At 33.9% G+C, this 19,247-nt stretch overlaps 1 protein-coding gene across 1 annotated transcript; it reads right to left on the minus strand.

Moving 5' to 3' along the window:
* Positions 1-6,645: 6,645 nt before the first annotated feature.
* On the minus strand, positions 6,646-15,761 carry LOC145632339 (uncharacterized). Its single transcript, XM_081684691.1, has 4 exons — positions 15,289-15,761; positions 8,741-9,362; positions 7,872-8,151; positions 6,646-7,064 (listed from the first exon to the last, which is right to left on the minus strand). The coding sequence occupies exons 1-4, from the start codon at positions 15,419-15,421 to the stop codon at positions 7,014-7,016; spliced, it is 1,086 nt and encodes a 361-aa protein (XP_081540817.1). The 5' UTR covers positions 15,422-15,761; the 3' UTR covers positions 6,646-7,013.
* Between the last annotated feature and the right edge of the window lie 3,486 nt (positions 15,762-19,247).

Below are 19,247 nucleotides of genomic sequence, written 5' to 3' on the forward strand. Positions count from 1 at the left end.
GTGCAAGATACAATCAATGATCGACACCACCACCACCACAAACACCGCCACCATTCATACTCTCTCCTCCACCACCACCATTGCCTTCGCCTCCGCCTCCGCCTCCGCCTCGACTGCCTCCACCGCCTCCTCCTCCAATTTCCCCACCTCCTTCGTCTCCTCCGCCTCCTCGAGTGCCTCCTCCTCCGCCTCCACCATCATTGCCGCCTCTGCCATCGCCACACCCTCACCCACATCGTGTGTAACTGATGAGAGCAGACATTGGGGAAAGAACAGCAGCTCGTTGCTCTATATCCAAGGCACTGTCATGATTGATGATTACTCAAGATTCGATTTTTATTACAATTTTTTTTTTTTTTTTTATGAATCAAACCGGTTAAAAACGGTAAAAGGAGGTCACCGGGACGGAATATTCCCTCCGGTAAGTACTCTGCCATACTTCAGTACTCAAAATGCAACAACTGATACTTGAGTACCTTATTTGCAACTTTAGGCAAAGTTTAGTACCCACATTAATGAAGGCAATAGTTTTTATTTTAACTTAAAAATAAAATTATATTAGAAGTTTTATGTTTTTTAAAAATTAAATACAAATGACTTTAGTTGACCTTGTGTTTGTTTGTGATCTGGATTGCCTTACTACAACCCTTAAAAATATGGTAATTATTGAAAGTTTCTTGTTTGAGTGGGAAAAGGGCTGTTTATTGCCTCAAATTGTTAAAGGCATCTTCAAATTATGTGAGTTGTAATATTATATATATATATATATATATATATATATATATATATATATATATATATATATATATAATTGAGAATAGTTGAGAACTAAGCCGAATAATAGGAACTAGGAACCAATCCCGGCCGCTTCCTCCGACGACTCACATCTCACCCGCGTTTAATAATAGCATTTTCGTAATTTCGCGAATTTTAAAACTTTTTTTCCCCGTTTTTTAACCTTAAAGGCTATTTCATTTATTTTATGACTGGTTTCATTTACTTTTACTAACTTTTCATTTACTTTTTAGAAATGAAACTGGAAATCATTTTGTAAAGTAGAAATATTACGAAAACGTCAATAATGACACGAAAAGCATGTTGACCGTCCGATTAACATGATCTAAGAGCCTAAATTAGTTCCTAGTTATTACATATAATGTTGATTTTAAAAGTAATCTTTAAAGTTTTGATCGATGTAAACTATTAGATGTTTTTTTTTTTTGTCATTTTCTTGAGATAGGGAAACCATTAGTAATTGTTAAAAAAAATTAAAATAAATTGAAGTTAGATGTAAGCCAATTTCAACTATATACATACTTAATGTAACTTTAGTATGGGTGGTTGTGTACATATTATGATATTCACACCAAATTAAGCCAAAAAGCTATTCAATTATACCAAATAACCATACCATACCAAATATAGTTAGTTATATTAGGAAATTTTATCTCCATACCTAACCCTTTACCTAGAGGGATGTCATTTTGATTTACAAGTACTTGTATTACTTTTCCAAATAAACCTAATGTATATATAAAGATAATATATATTTGAATGTGGTTAAGACTTTGAGTTTGTTTATTTGAAAAAAGTTAGGGTAAAAGGATTGTACAAAAATATCCTCCTTGCAAGGGAATGACCAAATGGATTTTAAATAACAATAATAAGCAATAAACTTAAATTATTGAAAAGATCAATATTCAAAGACTCTAATTTCTTGCATTTGCTATCTGCTATCCGACCTTCTACTTGATTTGTTGTATAGTCGATGTTCCGAAATAAGCAAATTTTATGATTTCGTGGTACGTAAAAGCCACAAAATGTGCTTTGATTTGACAAATATTAGGTTTTCTTCAATAGTAATACGTACTTATATTGAAAAAAAAAAAATTATAACTACCAATACAACTTTTTTGTATAAAATATAATATTTAAAGTTGTGCATTACAACGTTAGTAACATTTTGGAAATCTCCTCTTCTCTCCTCTCCTCTCATCTCCTCCTCTCTTCTAGGGTTTCTCCAAAATCTCGGCCGTTTAGGCCGGAAATAGTCTAATTTCTTAAATTAGACTATTTCCGACCCTTTTCCTTTAATTTTATTTAGTTTAGCAATTTGAATTTCAATAAATCTACACAAGTAGTGTAGATATTCGTCTGTCTCCCTATGGTGGAGTGTCTCCCTATGGTGGAGTCGTTAGTTTCGTTTGGCATCGCTGTGGTTTTCTGTTTTTTGGTTTTTTGTTTTTTAAAAGTGTATTATATATGTCACATAATGAATCAAAAAATATATAAACTCATTAAAATCATGATAATTTTGAAAATTGACAACAGAAAAGTGGAAACACCTTTTTCTTGTTTCTTGTTTTTGGTTTTTGGTTTTCAAAAAAACAGAAAACTGAAAACCAAAAATGATGTCAAACAAGCCTAGTTGTTTGTTTTTGTTTAGGGTTTGTTTGTGTGTTAGGGTTCATCAAAAAAGTAATCATCTTTTGCCCTATTGTCAGTTCTTTGGTAAAGATTTGTTCGGGATCGCAACGGTTGTCAAATTTTCAAATGCGTTCAGGCGAATCAGATGAGAATCATCCTTACGGCTACAACAAATCGTTAGACCGTCTCTCCAAAAAGGCTGCATATTCCAGCGATGTGTGCGAGAGATGTACCACAGTGCAAGATCTTTTCAACGATCGTAGCTCTGATGAAGGAAAACCTAATTTGATTCAATTTTATGTATTTGTTAATTTAGATTTCATTTGTAGATGGCGGATGACTTTTTATTAATGAATTGATTTGTTTCCAAAAAAAAAAAAAAAAAAAAAAAAAAAAGAAGAAGTTGTGCATTACAAAAGAGATCAAAATCAAAACGAAACATTGAAAGAATGTAAAGAGAATATATTGTAATAATAAATGTTTGTTAGTACATTCTTTTCCATCCTCTTAAGAATAACAATATTATTATGGTCAATAAAAAGACTAGTAAAACTAATAATTTGCTATTCAATATTCATGTTGTTATTATTGATATCTAAGGTCAAATACGTTATCATAAGAAACATAACACAATTTAAACAAATAAAGGAAAAGGACAAGCAATTATACTTTTTAAAATCGGCTTTCAAACCATGATCACTACATCAACAACTCATACAAGTCATATCACATTTATTGCATACATCAATATATATAGCATAGCTTTTTATTATAAAAATTATAATTGGTAGATTTATTTTGAGCTTAAAGATAATTAGTTGACTTAATTTAATCTATTACGGAGTATTTTTATTAGTGGCAACAAAACTAAATGTCGCATACATATTAATAATAAAAAATATTATGATATGGAATGTCACGTCTTCGACAAAAATAATGTACATGAATCATGATATATATGTTTAAACTAATTTACAAAAAAAAAAAAATCCAGCTCATATAGAAAATCTCATTTGTCGTCATATGTCCAAGTTCATGACTCCCATCCACTTTGCTCATGATCTAAATCCACCAACCATTCTCTCATACATCACACTTAATTTAACTTCTCCCGTTACTAAATGATCTTTTAATTAGAATTTTCGATCTTAACAGATAACTAAAAAGTCGAATTATGAAAAACATTTAGGAACAAAGGAGTACGAACAAAGCATATATCATACTAGTATACGTTCCGTTGCCCCTTATATCGTTTTATTCTATCTAATTATGCTATTGGATGATTATGGAACAATTGGACAATGTTAGCCCCACAAATTACTTATTAATAAAAAGGATGGTACTATAATATGTGTTTGAAGATATCTTAATCATTTACTAATCTCCGAGGGTTAGGATTCACTGGATCAAATCTGAGCAACAAAGCAAAAAGAAGGTTCGAAGAAAACAATAGTCTTAAATTAAATAAATATATATATACTCCTTAATTGTTTATTATCTTTATCATGATATTCTCTTCACTTAAATGACCTTTTGATTTTATGAAAAGTTATATGTGATACCTTTGTTTGTATTGCGATATTTATATCATACACAATTTTATATTAACTTTCTGTACCATAATATGTGAAACCTTATTTATTGTTTACCTTTATTTCATATAATCCAATAATAGATTCTTAGTTTTTACAGGGTTTCATAGTGTTAATAGGTTTATGCATTGTGTAATTTGACACATTCTAAGGTTAAAAAAATAAGGTTAAATTTGTCAAACTACTAATCTATATGAACTTTCTAGTTAACCATATCAACATTGCTCAACAATTGTAAAGACTTATCACAAATCATTTTTAATACACATATTCAACCACTAATACATATTTCAAAACTATAAGTCAAATGAGAATTTAACAAAATCTCACATTAGTATGACTGTATGAGTATAATTTTATAGTTACTCCATAATACGGAGTATATAAATTGAGGATAATTTGTGGTTGAAGCTTCTTTCGGTTTAAATAAAAGAGTTTAAATGAAATTATTAAATAAAATGGAACAAAATGAGTGATACAGTAACGCATTTATTAAGAAACAGAGAGAGTAATGCGAAAGAAGTTTGGGTATTGGGAAATTTGTATGAAGAGAAGGGTATTGTATTTGTTCATAAGTTTGGTCTGACAGCTCAGAAGTAGAGACGCACGAAAGCTCCACTAACCCATGCAATTAACTAAATAATCAATTAATTAATTAATAAAGAAAGTAATGGGATAAGGAATAATGTAATCTTTGTTATGGCGTACTCCATTTAAAAAAGGACAACCTGGCGAATCACTTGTAAACAAATAATTAGGCCATAATTTAGTACACAAGCTAAGTTACCTTTATCTTTTCTATACATTATTATTCCTTCCATCTGGATTTGAGTAATCTAATCATAAAGGTTTTTCTTTTTCTTTTTTCAAAAACATTCATACTTATGAAATTCGATCACAACTTTTGGTTACTAGTGGCTATATGATTGAATCCATTCAATAAAAACACCCTATTTGTAACTTAAATTGATTGTACTCGTATTTGTTATCAGTAATTAGGGATGGCAATCCACTTCGAATCTGATCCTATTTTGCCTCATCCGAGGAAAATAATCCACTTCGAGTCCAAGAAAAAGGTATTCTGAGTTTAACTCCGAGTCGAAGACTGATTGATCGTGGATTTGGGTGTGGGTAGTAGTGAAAGTGGGTGTGGGTTACAAAGGCCCAAGTAGCCCAATTTCTCAAACTATATTGAATACCTAAAAAAAACTCGGAGTCGAAGGCCAGATAAGTCAGATTTAACATAATTCGTTCCGAGTCCGACCCGTTGCCATCCTTATTAGTAATTTGAACTGGACGATTAATAGTTCATTGATATCTACATAGGATCAATGTTTACACATTTGTGAACTAATTATTATGAACAATTGATATTGATACTGGTAAATTTCATAAGTGAATAGTAAAGATGCAAAAAAGTGTGAACATTATCAAAATACTGTGTGATATAATCAAAGTGTGTCATAATAATTAGGTCATATTCATACAAAAGCACTTAAACCCAATGGGAAATTTTAATTACTAGGTCAACTTTTCATTTTGTCAGGATTATCAGATCAATAAATAACAAATACTCTTTACCCTTAATCTCAATTGGCCATTAAACTAAGGATATAAAGGAAGTTCCAAATCCAACACCCCAGATTTGATCTTATGTAGTACTCTATATCCTTAATCTCAACTAGCCATTAAATTAAGACACCGATAATCAAATGAATAAATTTAACTGTCTTAAAAAATTTAAAATAATCATTATAGATACTCTCTCCGTCTCTAAAGTGCTTCCTATTCAAACGATAGTACTCAATATCTCACAAAAATAGTCATAAAGAGTGTAATGGAAAATTTTTGAGAGACAGCTGCAGTACTATTATCAACTCAAACTATTTTTAAGCCTAAAAAAATTTGTCGAAATACTACAAAATATAAGATGAAATAAGACAAAGAATAAGGATAAATTTAGTGAAGCACTTTGATGTTTAGCCTTAAGAAGTTCATTCCCATGTGAAAAAATGAAAAGGTTTTTGGCATGGAGTGTTTGTCACTTCAAAGATAGGCAATAACTTTTAGGGAGGTTTGACCACACTTACCCTTAATCTCAAGGGAACATTTTTAGATCTCCAAGATTAATACTGATAAAAGTGTCCCAACTTATTTATAACAGTACCAGCTACTTCAGCAAATTCTAAAGTTTTTATTTTGCCAAAGAGAATCGTTAGCATTAGATGTTGGGACTTTTAGGGTAATGTCATCATGTCCAATATCCCAAGCATGCAAATTATTCAACCACTTTTTGAATTCTAATAATGCCTTGATTTTATCATTTTATGTCACTTGCAAGTTGCAACTACTTTCAGATAGAAAGATCAATACCTAGGCTATGTATGGTGAGCAGTTCTTGCAAGTAGAGCTGATCGCGCTCCATCCAGGTTTGCATGAATTAACCTATTCCTGGCTCGAAAACAGTACTTAGCCTGATTTAGCCCCAAGCTAATGCAAGACTATGGTACATTTAGTAACCCTGAAGGTTTGCCACACTCTACTATGATTAGTCACCCCCCCCCCCCCCCCCAAAAAAAAAAGAAAAATAAAAAAAAAAAAATCTCTCTATATCTGAGACTGGTAGTCCAATAAAATAAGATAAATCCGTACAATATAGAATGTCATACAATATTCTACTGCCTGGCAGAAAGTAACATAAGTTATGGAAAAGGAGAGTGATGAACGAATTTAGTTGATTTTACTACAAAGTCGACCTGAAAAGAGTTCTGAATCTTTGGACATAAGACTAAGAAATGGCTAAGTCGCCAGGTATCAACTGAAAGCTAGGAAAGGTCCTATTTTTAAACGAAATATAAGTAGCACACAGACTAAGTTTTCCACATAATTCAACAAATGACCCTAAACATGGAGCCTAGTAAGAAGTAATGATATAGACCTAACGAAACAGGTAGCAAATCATCCATTCACCACCATAGAATGGCAGTCAAGCTGTCAAATGTTCTGCGAGTAGTCGAAGCTGAGTGGCTGCTGACAGAATGGAGCCTGAAACAAAGAGAGCAAATTTCCAAACATAACATCAGATAACTGAGAAAAATTAGATGAACTTACAGTTGAGCTCTAATAGAAGATTATAAAATCCAAATTCAGTTATCACAAATCAACCCTCCAATTTGCACAATAATATCCCAGATACCTTATACCTCAAACTATTGCTCTGGGATTATACTAAAAAGCCCGATTCCTGGAAGTGTCTCGTCATTTTTTTAATGGTAAGGAGAAAGACCTTGATCAGACTTTAATTCTCATGATTTTTTTAGTCTAGTATTTGTGGGCCAAGTACTTGGAAGTGTAGGGGGTGGGGATGTAAGGGAATCCCTACCCCCAAACATCCTCACTTCACAAGCTTCAAACCCCAGACCTCTAGGATCTAAGTTAAAAAAACCTTACCAAGTAAGCCAAGCCTTGCTTGGTAGTGAGTGTCCCATCATTGCTCAATAACAACTCTATCTACCTTAGTGAGCAAAAACTCAAAAAGCATTGATTAAATTGGGATTAACAATCGATTAATAATTTTGCTTATTTCTTCCTATTAGTACTTACAATAGCATACGCTAGGACTATAATTCAAATGCACAGGTGAAAAAATTACGTGTCGATTAGGAGTTTAGGACAACCATATATCATAATAATGTTCAAATCAATTGTATAAATTAAAAAAAAAAAAAAGCACAGGTGGATATGCTGCAACCTTGAGTCCTAGATAAGAATGATAAGTTGATAACTACCAACCTAGTACCCACTAACACATAATGGCCACTAGATGAACCGAATTTTAAAACTGCATCATACCTGGAAAACAGAATGTCTAAACTGATCATATGAGTGTGCATACATCATAGCAGGACTGGGCCACTGCATGTAAACGGCATCTCTGGAAGGTTGATTTAATCCCATGGCACAATAATGATTCATACTTGGGTCTGATGGACCATAGTTGAGGGCGTTCTGTGCTCTTGGGATTTGACCCATCTGAGGAAAAGCAGCATCATACTGCACATAGGGAGGCTGAAACTTGGGCATGCTGAAAGGAAGCATAAACCTCTGACCGGTAGGAAAGCTTTTAACATACCTACAGATGACCAAATAGGACATATTAGCACTCAGCAAATATAAAATGGCCCCAACTAAAAAATTTCAGGGCAATAGCACTATACGGTTATACCAGACTTGAGTTGGGTCTGAATTTGCAATAAAAAAACCCATCCACAGGTTTTACTCAATTACCTCTATTATGGTCATACAAAGAGAATAGCATTGTAAGGACAAAAACAAATACAGAGATCAAGAAAGATGAGCAGAAGAGCATAATGTCAATAGCCAAAAAGTAGCAACAAATTCTAATAAAAAAATAAAATAAAATAAAATAAATTCTTTATTCCTATAGAAACATAGAAAAATAGGATAAAGAGAAAAGGATGTTTTCAACTTCCAGAATTGATTTAAATCTAAGAAAATTAAGTCCTCAGAAGCAAGGATCTCTTAATAAAATTTATCATCTAGTCTTCAAAATCCAATATGATGAAAGGGTTAACTCTGCTTTCATGCTCCCCAGCCCCCAGGCACTCAAGCAATATTATCAATACCAATCCAACAAAGATCTAAGGTAAATTGGAAGATTACAGCAAAAAAAGATTCATCACAGAGAAGCGCAAATGTACCTGTCATAACTACGGTCATAATCTGGATCATATCGATCTTTTTCTCTGTCTTTGAAGATGGCAGCAACACGAGAAGAAGTTCCTATGTCCCTGACATTGACACTCTTCTCCGGTTCATTGATAAAGTTCTGGCATCCACCCATTTCATCCTTGCTTGGACACAAACTTTTCCCATCCCCTGACACCTGCGATGATGTATCATCTGACGTAGGACTGTTTGGACTGCTAAAGATGCGAGCTCTTGCCTTATCATACTCCTCCTTCCTCTCTTCGACGCTCCTTACAGAGTTTCGTTTAAGATCCATGTCACCTGCACCAGAAGATGATCTACAAGGCCTACGCCTGATAGCAATTTTGACCATCTCATGTTTGTTGTTATCTGACTGTCTAGGTATGTCTGATAAACAAACTGATGGGTACTTGCTCTCCGCTGTTTTCATAACCATGATTTTAGTTCCAGCCCCATCAACAAGATTGTCCAACACCATGGTCTGCAGACCGTAATGTTGAGCAACCCTGTGTGCCGCAAGGCGTAAATAGGAAGTAGGGAAATGTTGGAACTCAAACTGCAATTGCTCTGGATTCTGTAAGAATTTCTGAATATCGAGCTCCATACGCAGAACTGAAAAATAATAAATAAAAACCGTCATTATTCAGTCGAATTAAAGAGATCACATTGGAGCAACATATGTAATGTACATTGAGGAATCTGATCAAAGCCAACTACAAGTCTACAACCCTTATATACCAACAAAGAACAAAAAAATCTACAAGGACAAGGGAACAAGGGCAAGATAATTCACACTCTTTAAATCATTGTAATTAGCCAATCACCAGATCCTTAGGATGCAATCAAGGGCATATTTAAGCTGCTTTTCTTTAATCTAAATCGAAGGTTTTCTTGGAGCCTGCATATTCATCTAATTGGAGATAAAAGACTTCACAAATCATTAAGAAGTGAATACTAGGCTCGTACTTCCTCTGTTTTCTTTTAAATGCAACACACCTTCTTGGCACTCACTTTGAGGAAGAGATTAAGCAACGTAAACAGACAAATTAATCAGAATAATTTATACACATAGTACCTAACCCTACTCTAGTCTTGGTGTTCAAACTATTTGGATAAAGTCACTTGTTTACCTACTCTAATCAACTCCTAAAAAAGCATGTCAAGGTGGTGTATTGCATTTATAAGAAAACGAAGGAAGTACAATATAATAAAGTCATAAAAACAAAATTATCAGTAGCAATTAAAACACCATGACCACACCCTAGGGCAGTGGAGTAAAAAATGCAAAATTGACATCGCATGTAACTGCACAAAAAGGAGAAAATGAAAGAGATACCAATCAGCCTAGTAGGGAGTATAAGACAAGGAAGTAGAAAAAAAAAATTACAGCTATATTTCTACCTTACTATGTACACAATGCCACAATATACGGAATTATCATAATCAACCTTTCTCTCTGTCTGTATCACCACCCTCTGTCACTCCCTCTTTCAAAACTTGTTGAAGAATAGCAGCAAGAATAAAACAAGTGGTGATACTTGAATTGTGCTTAAAAAAAATTTAAAAAAAAATTAAAAAACATATTTAGGCACATTTAATACAATAGATGGGTGATGCCCAAGTATGTTGCCTAATACCTATTGCAAGCTCCCTTTACTTTACCTTAACAGATCTAGATGTATGCAGTACATAAAATTAACAAGAGAACACAAGCAATTTCATTTGGTCATTCAAAATAGTAGGAAAATGAAGGCATGGGCCGACATAAATGTACAGTGTTAACGACAAAATCAAGCATGCCAAATTTACATGCAAAACTTTCTCATAAATTAAAATGTTTAAGAAAACCATAAGCAACCGCCACAATACATTCTCATTTAAGTTTTATAGAACCTTTTTGCATAAGACACTGCCTTACACAAGCATATTTTCTAATGGACAGGATACTAACAGTAACTAACCCTGCTTTAACACTTTAGCCTACAAATTGATATTCAGAAATCTCCACTAAAAACTCAAGAGTTTTAAAAGAAACCACTCCCAAAGGAAAGCCCTCCCTATTCAAATGATTTTGCTCCATTATTTAAGCCTCCCTCTATAGCGAAGACATGCTCCGTTATAAAGGTCCACACACTTCTAGCATGCCACACATCCCCTATGGCCTCTATTAGGGTTGATTCCACATTCTTAAACTTTGTTTCCAAATTTAATTAAGAAGCATTATTCTAGAAAGGCTAAGAGAATCAACTGAGTTGATTCCCTAAATTGCAACTTGTTAGGTCAATTTAATCATTCCCTTTAACATCTTCTTACCCACAAATTCTCCCCCCCCCCCCTCTCCCGGCTTTCACTTACTCTTTCTCTTCTTGACACCATGCTCACCTTGACCACCACTAGACCAAACAATCAAGACCATCCATCTTCTGATCTCTCCACCCTAACCACCAACACTAACCATACATGGCCACCATGAAACCCACCCAAACTCCATAAAATTCATTCAACCACCACCCATCACCAACAAATCACCACCCCAACCACAAAAAAAGTATAAAAAAAGTTCAAGGCGCACCAATGCAATTCGGAGTTCCAAGCACCTTATCCACACCCTTGGTTTTAAAAAGTGCGCCTCGGGCGCGCCTCGCTCCCATGGGAAATGGGCTTTAGCTAGGCGAGGCCCAGTCGTCACCTACGGAAGGCGCGAGCCTCGTGCGCTTCAAAGTGTCTTTGGTAAGGTGCACCTTTGCGCCTCAAGGAAAATAACTAAGATTTAAGATATAAATTGAAGAATGGACATTTTTTCAAATTTAGACTACCTTAGCTTTACATATATCATTATTTAATTTATTATGAATCTTTTCAATTGGTATTAAGTATAATAAAAAAAAATAATTTGAAATAAATAAATAAATACATGCGCCTTGCATACAAAAGACACGCGCCTTCGCCTTGCGCCTAGGTTGCAAGGACCATATGTGCCTTGGAGCGCCTTGCGCCTTTTAAAACTAAGTGCACACCTTGTTGAGGTGAGGTGCATGTAATAAAAAATAAAAAAAAATATTGTGAAACGTCATTATGCACCTTGCACCTAAATTGCAAGAGGCGCATGACCACTAACGAATTGCACCTTAGCGCCTCTAGGCACACTTTTTCAAACATTGCACACACCCCAAAATCCCAACACAACCCCACCCTTGAAATCCATCGCCCTTTGAAACTTCACCTCATTCACCCGAAAAACTTAACCCACCCCTAAAAATCTACCGCCAGCCATATAAAATTGAAAACAGCCCAACCGACCAACAAAAACTAGATCTGACAAGCGAGGAAAAAATGGAGGAAGAGTGGAGCTATGTTCACCGGACTCGGCAAAAAACCCAAAGTGTCACACAACACGACGCGGACACGGACACGGAATTCGTGTCAGATTCGGCTGTTTGATCTCGGACACTTCAGAGAGAGGGGAATGGGAGAAAGTGTGAAACAGAGCTGAATTTTTTTTAAAAAAAATAATAATAAAAATAAATAAAAAATTCCGCCGTGTACTGGTTGTCGGCACCATCTGCTGTGGAGGCGGACTTGCGGCAGCCTTTCCCTCTTTAGATCTAAAATTATCTTCAGTTGAAAATTTCACATCCTAATTCATATTTTTGGCAGATTTTAATGGGAAAATCATGAAGCCATGTCATTTTGAAGACGAAGAATGGTGAAAAAATAATTAGAAAAGGAAAAGAGATGAAGAAGACAAGAAGTTGAAAAAGGAAGCCATTTAAGCTGATAAAAATGGTGAAAGAAAGTAATGGGTGAAAAAGAGAGAAGAAGACAGTCAAAATACAGATAAGAATTAAAAAAAAAAGTACTATACAGCTGTACTACTAACTTTTGTTTATAAGATAAATAATTTAGTAAAGAGACTTTATCTTGTTGAGTTGTTGGTAACTTACTATGTACTCCGTATCTTTCTTTTCCCTTTTTTTTTCTTTTTTTGTTTCTTTTTTTTTTTTTTCTGAAAACATTTCTTTTCTTTTTTTTTTCAGCAATTGTTTAGAAATTTTTAATTTTTAACTTATGACGAAGTGGAAACACTTATCCCTCAAAAAAAAAAATATTAAATATTTTGTAATGTATAATTTTATTGCAAAAAATGAAAGTGCCGTGTCCCCGCACCCGTGTCCAAATATAGGACAGAGTCCCCGTGTCCTAAAATTTTGGAAATTGACGAATCGGACACTCGGACACGTGTCCGTGTCCGACTCACGTACCCGAGTCCATGTAACATAGGAGTGGAGTGTTAGAGCAAAGAAATAGAAAGGATAGTGGTGAGACAACCCAAACAATAACTTACATCAAAGGGGGTTTTTTCCCCCAATACCTTGCTTGATTCTATTCCCTTTCTTAGATTTTCAAACACCCCCTTATCCTTTGATATTCACATTCTATTAGCATTCTTCCCAATATTATTATAAACAAAACCAAGCCTTGTTTGGATTGTGAAGTTGCATCTAAAAAAAATAACAACCTATAGAAAAGCACCAATAGATCAAAGAAAGTGACATGATAATGGAGGCATGAGATTACCCTTCACTTCAACTTAAGAAAACAGGGCTGTTAGGAGACCTAAAACATAAGAATTGCTTCTTATAAAGGACTGATTGACCTGGTTTGCTATTCAAATTTTTGCAATTTCACAATACTAAATCCTCCAAACTAACTAATAAATCCATGTTAACCACTGGCTGACTGGCACCAGAACTAAAGTTGTATTTCACTAGCATCTTCAAACCTTAAATAAACCTTTGCAACAAACATAAAAGGCTCCAAAAAAAAAAACACGTGAGAAAGTATGCTACACCAATAAAGCACCATCAAATTCTTTTCCAGTAATTGATAATAATACATGCCTTAGGATTGGAGAAGCATTACAAAACAACATTTCAATAACAAACATCCAAGTGATTTCCAGAAAGATGTTACATTCAACTGTTCAATTGTCCCCACCAATTGCCTACAAACTCCTCAACAAATTCTTAAAATTAGTAGTAAATTACAATTAAAAAAAATAAACACACATTTGAAAAGGCATGTCTGTGTCCTCATCCCTACAGTCCAAAGAATACTTAAAACAAGAATACCGAAGAGATTCTAAAGAGTTTCCTAGGCAACAACGGGGGGATATCCAACATCATTAATACAATAAGAAGAAACCTCAAAATACTGATGACGTTGATCATGAATCTAATTTACACCTTGCTAGAGGAAACGGAAGGTCGGAAGAAATAGGACTATAGGAGGGAAAGGAAAAAGTTCCCTTGTTTGGTTAAGAGGTTGGGAAAGGAAGGGAAGAGAAAGAGGAGGATCCATTTTCCTTACCTCTTTAATAAACACCATCCCTCCAAAAATGAAATTCCACCTTCCCCCCTCCCTATCCTTTCCTTCTCCTTCCTCTTTCCATGAACTTCCTTTCCTTCTATCTTGCTACGCTAACAAAGCGTTAAGCTTAAACTACATGGTAATCGATTTTCTCTCATTTTTAAAGAGGGAAATATGATATAAGTGAGTCTCAGTATAGGTATCAGGACACCTCTAATGTATGCTACAAGAAAAGACATTTGGGGACAGAAATATTTGAACAAGTATCTCTTATCTCTCATCTCTATGCACCAAACATACATCTCACCATTTTACACCAAAATTAAAAAGCATAGTACATTAACATGGCAGTAGAAGACAATTCTACTAAGAAAAACAAGTTTGGGGGAATCGAGGAAGAAATCATTGAAAACAATGCTCATGTTCCCTTTGCTGACCACCAAACACAGAGATTACACAAGTATAAAGGCATAAGTATCTGACCATTCTCAACCAAATAAAAGCATAAAAGCATAGGGCATTCACACAACGGTAGAAAACACTCAACATCAATAGAACTAATCTAACTTTGAAATGTATTCATATTCGAACATACCCTAATTTTGAAATATGCATGACTAATTCGACCACAACCCGTTCACTACAAAAGAACATGATCTAATACCAAAAACAAGATACATTCTGAAACGGAACACAATCGAAGAAGACTATAATAATTAGATTCCAAACCAGCGGTTCGCAAAGAGTCTAACAAAAGCTCATCTACACCGACAAATACAATTCCTCAGCTGAGGCGCATTGCTTCACCTGCCATTATAAATACTAATTGATTCCAACAACTCACTCAACAGCAATACATACGAAATTGAGCATTCTAGCTCCATAAAAACACAACAAATCTCCATAAACCAATCACACATTCATCCATTCTACTATCCCAATTACCAAATCAACCAGATCTAAGCCATAAAACAAAACAACCCACCATACATTAACCCTAATTAAACGCAAAAACACCAATAAAATCACAACATTAACATCCAATCAAAACAAATTCAATCCCAAATCTGCAAAAATTTACCCCAAAATTCCAAAACCACGCAAAATTGAACAAATTACAGCAAAATTAAGCAATAATCAACCAAACAAAAGCAATTAGAAACTCAACTGGTTAAACGATGACGAGGGTTTTGAAGAGCTTCAATGAGAAAAGGGTCGACCAATGAAACATAATTGTTGACCAACGCCGCCTCCTTTTCCTTCTCAATCAAATCAATTGACGAAACTTGAGTAGAATCCATTACAATAACAAACAAAAATCAAACAAACCCAGAAAATCCCAGAACCCAATTACCCTAAAATCACCCCCAAATTAAAAAAATTCCTAAAAAAAACGATCTCAATTTTCTCTCTCCAAAATTGCGGACGCTTCTGCTTATGCTACACCCGATTCCTCTTCAATTCTTCTTCTGGGTAATTGCCTAAATTGAAAATTAAGGGTTTAAGAAGAAGAAGAAACTGTGTTGTTTGTTGATGTTGGTTGTTCAAAAGCATCCAGGGTGAAGAGGAGAGAGAAAATGAAGAGATGGAGAGAAAAAGAGGCAAACTCTCTTTGGTTTATCTCCCACCCAAAAAAGGGGTATGAATTTATGATATTAACCTCTATTTATATGTCCCCTATTTTTTTTATTGTAATGTTAAATCTTTTTCTTACTTTCATTAATTTTTCCCACTATTTTTTTCTCTTTTTGTCTCCCTAATGTTTTCTTTCCTCAATTATTACCCCTTTTTTAATAGGGTTGGATTGTGGGTGGGGGCATGAGGGAGAGTTTTATTCCATATATAATTCGCTTTTGTTCGGGTTTTTAGATCTTAGAAAAACATATATCATCAAATATCTTTCCTTTTATAATGAGTAAATAAATATATGTCTTATAATATTAAGATTCAGAATAGAATAACAAATTAAAGATTTTTTTAATACTACACGAGTTTTTCCCAATATTTGGTAATGTCTATTAATCGTGTATCAAAATTTATAAACTATTGGTGTATGCGTTGAAAATCGAGCTTTTTGGTTTCTATGATCTTCAAATAGCGTAGCAAGTTTATCCATTTTCACACTCCATCTAGCTTGAATTATCATATTGCTACATTACACCATTTTGATTCTTGGCTTTGTGTGACTTATATTTGTTATATCTCACCATGTTATTGCATCATTGTATGAGTTTAGAGTTTGGTTGTATTATGTCAGGGGAATTGATTCACTATCTAGGGTATGGCAAGGGTTTTGTAAGAAACGTATTGGCATACTCATTCTATGTAGTGGTTGATAATCAAATTAAAGGCTTAAAGCTACATTTGTATGCAATACTTTATGATTAGTGCTACAAAAATCATTTTTTGCAAGCAGTGACTACCATGTCCAAAAAAAAATAAAAAATAAATAATAATAATAATAATAATAATAATAATAATAATAATAATTAGGAAAAGGCAAAAGCTAATGAGCGCCCCCGGGGCGTTAGATTAGAGAATTAAAATGCAAATACTAGAGTAAAATTAACATTAATTACACCGAACGACGCGTGATTTTGTCATGAATTCCTAACTTAATATCTTTTCAACCAATTAAATTTATCCTTATCTAACGCCCCGGGGCGATCGGAAAGAAAATAAGAACTACTAGTATATTTTCATCAGTACTTGTGTTTTTTTGCACCTTTATTATATTGGGCTTAAGAACAATGTTCTTGTGGCCAATAAAATTATATGGGCCTACGAGCCTAATTGGGGATAAAGCCGCTAATTCGCAAAGCAATGTTTCCAATAAGCTGCAAATTTTGCAATACAAGAGGCTTGTATGGTCCGAAACCTCCGAACCAATCTTCTACGCCTTAACCAAGCCACGTTTCATTGGCCCTTCGCCAAAAAGTCACTTTTGGGCAAGGCCCAAGGGTATAAATATCCCCTAAAATACACTCATTCACTGTATCTAATGGCTAAGTGGGCGTGTTCGACAAATTAGTTGTTGAGGTAGTTGTTAATTGTAAGTAGTATTTGTTAATTGTGCAAAAAACTATAATCCACCATCAAATTGTTACTCCGTAACTGTGAAGATAGATAATTAAATTTTCAATAACTACTTTAATTTTCATGTATAGGCTAATAATAATTTTAGCATTTGATAAAAGGTATTCGTAGCCATTACGAGTCAAACTGTCTAGTTTTTTTGTTAAATAGTTGTTTGTCAAACCATTGAAAGCTACTCAAATCTAGTATTGAACACGCCCTAATATTTAATAACATTTTATTGCACTTGCTCTACCAGCTCTTAACACTCTCCCAATTTATTGTATTCTGATCAAGCTAATAAATTTAGCATTAGAGGGGTTCCTTTGGACACACCCTCCAGGTGCGCTCACATGCTACCTATGTGGTGCTCAGCCTAGTGAACTTGAGTCCACAGCGTACATAACTCTTTAACTCAAATTAGAAGTGAACCTCATATGAGGTGGTGATTGTTGCAACCCGAAACATTATTTATTATAGATGATAGACTAGATATTGGAGAATTATGCTCAAAGTTTTTGAAATTTGACCCAAAAAAATATAATGGTTGGCAACATATAGTGATAAAGGGAAGTAATTACAAGTTATTATTAGCAATGTATGTAATTGACACTCTTTAAATTTACGCATTTGGTTGAGAGAAGACTGGATAGGGTGATCAATTACACATTATAACCTATTAACCATAATTATGTATGGTAAGTGTATATTAAATACTAATATAATGTTTTAATGGGTTAGTTAGTTATAAAAGGTATGTGCCTATGAGGTTAATAGGTTAATAGCATTAACATTACTACTAGGCAGAAACTCAAAAACTTTCTCAAAATTTCAATAATTCAATGAGAAGCCACCTCTATCACACTTCATATGATGCACATGCAAAAAGAAGTGATTAATTAGCCTACACTTCATGAACCATTCACTATATTTATCCTTCTACATTTCTACACACATTATAATAATAATAAGGTGTGACAAAATAATGGAATCTAAATCTAAAACCCAAAAAATATTTGTATGAATATAATTAAAGCATCAACGATGTAACCATTCACTATATTTATCCTTCTACATTTCTACACACATTATAATAATAAGGTGTGACAAAATAATGAAATCTAAATCTAAAACCCAAAAAATATTTGTATGAATATAATTAAAGCATCAACGATGTACTTAAAAATGAAGGAAATAAATTAATAAATAAATAAAATTAATAATATTACATCACATTATGACATTATGTGGCGTAACGTAACAGAAATCTTACGTACGAAGTAATCAAAATCTCAAATAATTTTTTAAAATTTTTTTATTTGCAATTGTTTATTTATTTATTTTTAATATAAGAGGGAAGTTTCGAGAGACACGCGGCGTTAAGAGTAGACCCAGCCTCATCCATAATTTTCCACGCCCAAAAGCCAATTAGTACGGAAATAATTGATTTATGATGTCATAAATCAATCATAAATCAAGGATAACCCACTCTCATTGCTTTCGTGACTTCACGCGCGGTCCCCCAATGGTCAAGTCTCGTTCTAATTTTCCACGTTGTTTCTTGTTCACCTTTTTTTTAGACCAATTTCCCTCCACTCAAATTAATTGAAATTATTATTGAAGTCAATTTTTTCTCAATGAAAATCACGTTATTATTCTTTTATTTTCAATATTACATTTGTGGTGTTTCAATTTTTATTGGAGATTTTTGTTAGAATATGCGAAAAGATTAAATACTTATACATGGTATAATCATTTATGAGCTCGTATAAGTATTTAACAGCTAGATGTCTGTTACTCCTATGTCAAGCCCTTGTTTAATTAGGTTAAGGCCTTGTTTAATTAGGTTAAGCCCTTGTGCACGACTCATGTCCCATCAACGTATCTCTTTATCTCTCAAGTCGAATTAGATAATTATATATTCCTATACTCTAGTGTAGGTAGCACTACTTACACCCCCACTATCCACTTTCCCCAAACAATACACTGCTATAGTTTACTTTTTACACCCCAAAAAAATAAAAGATAGAAGCATTGTTTTCTCTCTCCTAA

Source organism: Chenopodium album, chromosome 5 (genome assembly GCF_948465745.1).
Source record: "Chenopodium album chromosome 5, dcCheAlbu1.1, whole genome shotgun sequence".
NCBI lineage: Eukaryota > Viridiplantae > Streptophyta > Magnoliopsida > Caryophyllales > Amaranthaceae > Chenopodium > Chenopodium album.

What these genes read in the sequence shown, in the direction of transcription:
- LOC145632339 (XM_081684691.1), bottom strand. Translation starts at nt 15,421, where the DNA reads ATGGATTCTACTCAAGTTTCGTCAATTGATTTGATTGAGAAGGAAAAG. An exon ending in CCCTCGTCATCGTTTAACCA is followed by an intron (nt 9,363 to 15,288) that starts GTTGAGTTTCTA and finishes ATTATTTTTCAG; the next exon opens with TTCTGCGTATGGAGCTCGAT. An exon ending in TTAGACATTCTGTTTTCCAG is followed by an intron (nt 7,065 to 7,871) that starts GTATGATGCAGT and finishes TCTTTGTTTCAG; the next exon opens with GCTCCATTCTGTCAGCAGCC.